Genomic DNA, 3,444 nt, shown 5'->3' on the forward strand with positions numbered 1-3,444 from the left:
CCTCCCGCCCGCAAGATCTTTGCGGGATGAGCCCTCCCTTTGCGAAGCAGCGTTGGTTCCGAGCCCGTACCGAGTGGCCCGCACACCCCATTACTCTCTCCCCCGCCCCCCTTCCCGGCCCGGCCGGCTGTGAGTAGAAAGCACACCGCGTTCGGCCGCCCGGGCTGGGGCTGGCCGGCTCCCTGTCTTCCGTTACCGACAGTCGTTCTCACCACCGCCGAGTTCGCTGAAATGGTAGCCGGTTACGGGATACAGAGGCGCTGCACCCAGGGGCCATTTTGGGGGGAATCTAAGTGGGTGAAAAAGCCTAATTGGGTATCGGATCTCTGACGTTTGCATCAGTATTACATTATTAAATTGTAAGGCCTCAGCTAGTTCCTTTTCTGATGCTTTCAGTTATGATTTAAATAGTTATGCTCAAATAGTAGATTTTAAATGCTTATTTCATATAATTGCCCTAGGCCCTCGGTTAAAACCCTCTGAAGTAGTTTTAAAAATACAGTGTCTATTTTTTAAAACGTATTTTTCATGAAAATTAAACACTAAAACTTTGAGCCCAGGAAGTAGTGCCCTAGAGTAAGTGCTTAATAACTTGCTAATAGTTTAGAAAATACTGAACAAACTCTAGTCATTTCTTAAATAACCTTGATTAACACCTAGAAAAGGCAAATAGGACTCTTTTAAATGTATGTAGCTGCGGAAATTATTTTGGAATGTCTTGGTGTAAATGTAAACAGAATGGGTCCTTAAGTCCTCTGTAGCATATTAGCCCTTGGAAAGGGTCATAATGCTAGGCCCTTGTTTCTTAAATCTGTTTCCTTTAGTCTTTAAAGGGTGATTTTCTTTTTCCTTTTTAAAATATGTATTGATATTTAGAGAGAGGGGAAGGGAGAGGGAGAGATAGAAACGTGGATTGGTTGCCCCCTGCATGCTCCCTGCCGGGGAAGGAGCCGGAACCGGCCGTGTGTGCCCTGACAGAGACTCAAACCAGTGGCCCCCTGGTGCATGGGTGTGCATGGGTGTGCACGCAGCCACCAAGCCCCGGGGCTGAAGGCTGACTTTCTAATCATACTTGTGTTGTCCCGCTTCCTTTCCCAGGATTTGTCTAGAGTACTAGAGCGTAAAGTTCTGGATTTGGTTCCCCTTTTGTCCACCTCACATCGTGGAAACATTCCTTTTGTGCTCTTCTTTAATGAAATGGGGAGGAAAAAGTGTTTTTAATTATAATGACAATAAAATCTTCATTGTTGGTCAAGCACGTGGGTCTTTAAAAGTGCCAAGAGAAATAAGTGAACTCTCCAGCACTCAAAAGAAATCACCATTGTTTTAGCAGGAAAGAATTGTAGGAATGTAGATTAATCAGATGGATTTTAATAGATATTTTTAATTTATGTTTTTATTGATTTCAGAGAGGAAGGGAGAGAGAGAAAGAGATAGAAACATCAATGATGAGAGAGAATCACTGATCTGCTGCCTCCTGCATGCTCACACTGGGGATCCAGCCCACAACCCCGGGCATGTACCCTGACCAGGAATCGAACCCTGACCTCCTGGTTCATAGGTCGACGCTCAACCACTGAGCCACGCTGGCTGGGCTATTTCTTTCTTTTTTTTCAGCTCCCCTTTTAGAAAGACTCTGACACTGAATTTCAAGTCTTTAATGTTTTGCACGATTTTTAATCTAAAAGCATTGATCATTGTCATTTTATAGGCTCAGAAGCCTCCACTGGCTCCCAGAAGCACGTGCTATCAATTCAGAGTCCTTGGCTAGTCATTTGGGATGTTCCATTACTGGTGTTATTCCTATCTATGATTTCCTTACAAATGGGAGCCTTCAGTTCCCAGGCAAACTGCCCTGCTCCTCATTCCTCAGGCATTGTGTGCTCATTTCTGGCTTTAAACTTTTATTCTCCCAAATATGCTGAAATTACAGTGGCACTTACAGTCTCTACTCATTTTTATTTAACTGTTCATGTTTCCCAACTAAACTTAGAATGCATCTAGTCTTTGTTTTCTGTGCCCCCAAGCTGGAAGCACATACTGTATACATTGTTAAATACTTGAGAGATTGGTTAGTTAAGTGACTGAATGGTCATACTATCAGTATATTCCATATATTTACCCTTTCTTATTTTTATCCATAGGAAGGTTTTCTCCTTGGGGAAATGAAAGGTGAAGCCAAGAATAGCATTACTGATTCCCAAATGGATGATGTTGAAGTTATTTATACAATAGGTGAGTAACTTCTTTGTCTCCTATTATTGATGGTTTATGCTAAAAAGAGGTCAACATAAATTACTTTTAAAATTGATTTAAAAAACAAAAATTTTTTAAAAGCAGATTTTAAAAGACCACATTGCCTTTATTTCTCTTTAAAAAAACAACTTAAAAATATATATATTTTTTTAATATGTTCTTATTGATTTGAGAGAGAGAGGAATGGAGAGTGATGGAGAGATAGAAACATTGATGAGAAAGAAACATCATCTATCAGCTACCTTCTGCACACCGCTTACTGGGAAGCAAGCCCACAACCTGGCATGTGCCCTAACAGGAATCAAACCCATGATCCCTTGGTTCATTGGTCAACACTCAACCACTGAGCAACACCATTCAGGCTTGTCCTCATTTCTCAATTAAAATTATGGCCATGGCCTAGTCTAAAGCAGAAAAAGTTGGGGATGTAAGCATATAACATTACTGTGGGAAAACAATGATGGCAGCTGTTCTTTGAGGGGGGAAAAGAGGAAAAAGAGAGCTTTAAAATATATAAGGGAGTTTTCTGATTAACATATACAGCTTTTTTTGAACATTTTTTCTTTAAATATGTTTCTACTGATCTACCCCATAACCCGGTCATGTGCACTGAGCAAGAATCAAACCAGCGGCCTTTTGGTACATGGGACAACGCTCACTTAATCAACTAAGCCACACTGGCCAGGGCCTGAGCATATTTCTTTAAACAAAAATTGGTGGTGTACTTTATAAAAAATTTGCATCATGACAACATTGTGTTATGACCATTTTCCCATGTTAAATTACCCTCTATCATTTTTTATAACTGCATTGTATTCTCTATGGCCTTACTTCTATGGACTTTCAGCAGTCCTTAAAATAAGTAAATTATAATCAGAGTTATTTCCAATTTTTATTATCATAAGTTATACTACAGCGAACATCCTTGTATAGATATTTTCCTTGTTATAGATATTTTCCTGGCAATATGATTATAATGTCAAAGGGTATGAACCTTTTTTGTTCTTTTTTTTTTTTAACTTTTTTTTATTTTATTATTTATTACAAAGGGTATTACATATGTGTCCATTTTTTCCCCCCGCCCAAGACAGTCCCCTAGCCTCCCCCATCCCCCAGTGTCTTATGTCCATTGGTTATGCTTATATGCATGTATACAAGTCCTTTGGTTGATCTCTTACCCCCCTACCT

The 3,444-nt window shown here is 40.2% G+C and overlaps 1 protein-coding gene across 3 annotated transcripts in view; it reads left to right on the forward strand.

The window, feature by feature from the left end:
- The first annotated feature begins 6 nt into the window (after positions 1-6).
- FAM175A (family with sequence similarity 175 member A) overlaps positions 7-3,444 on the forward strand; it is a 23,296-nt gene continuing 19,858 nt past the window's right edge. For 2 of the 3 annotated variants that reach the window (XM_006768671.2, XM_015567161.1), the window contains exons 1-2: positions 7-234; positions 2,145-2,235. In XM_006768671.2, coding sequence (XP_006768734.1) covers positions 232-234; positions 2,145-2,235 — 94 coding nt within the window. In that variant the 5' untranslated portion in view covers positions 7-231. Of the gene's footprint in view, positions 235-273; positions 294-2,144; positions 2,236-3,444 lie in introns of those variants that run through there. The other variant, XM_015567160.1, reaches the window with a different exon arrangement.

Source organism: Myotis davidii, unplaced genomic scaffold (assembly GCF_000327345.1).
Source record: "Myotis davidii unplaced genomic scaffold, ASM32734v1 scaffold420, whole genome shotgun sequence".
Classification (NCBI taxonomy): domain Eukaryota; kingdom Metazoa; phylum Chordata; class Mammalia; order Chiroptera; family Vespertilionidae; genus Myotis; species Myotis davidii.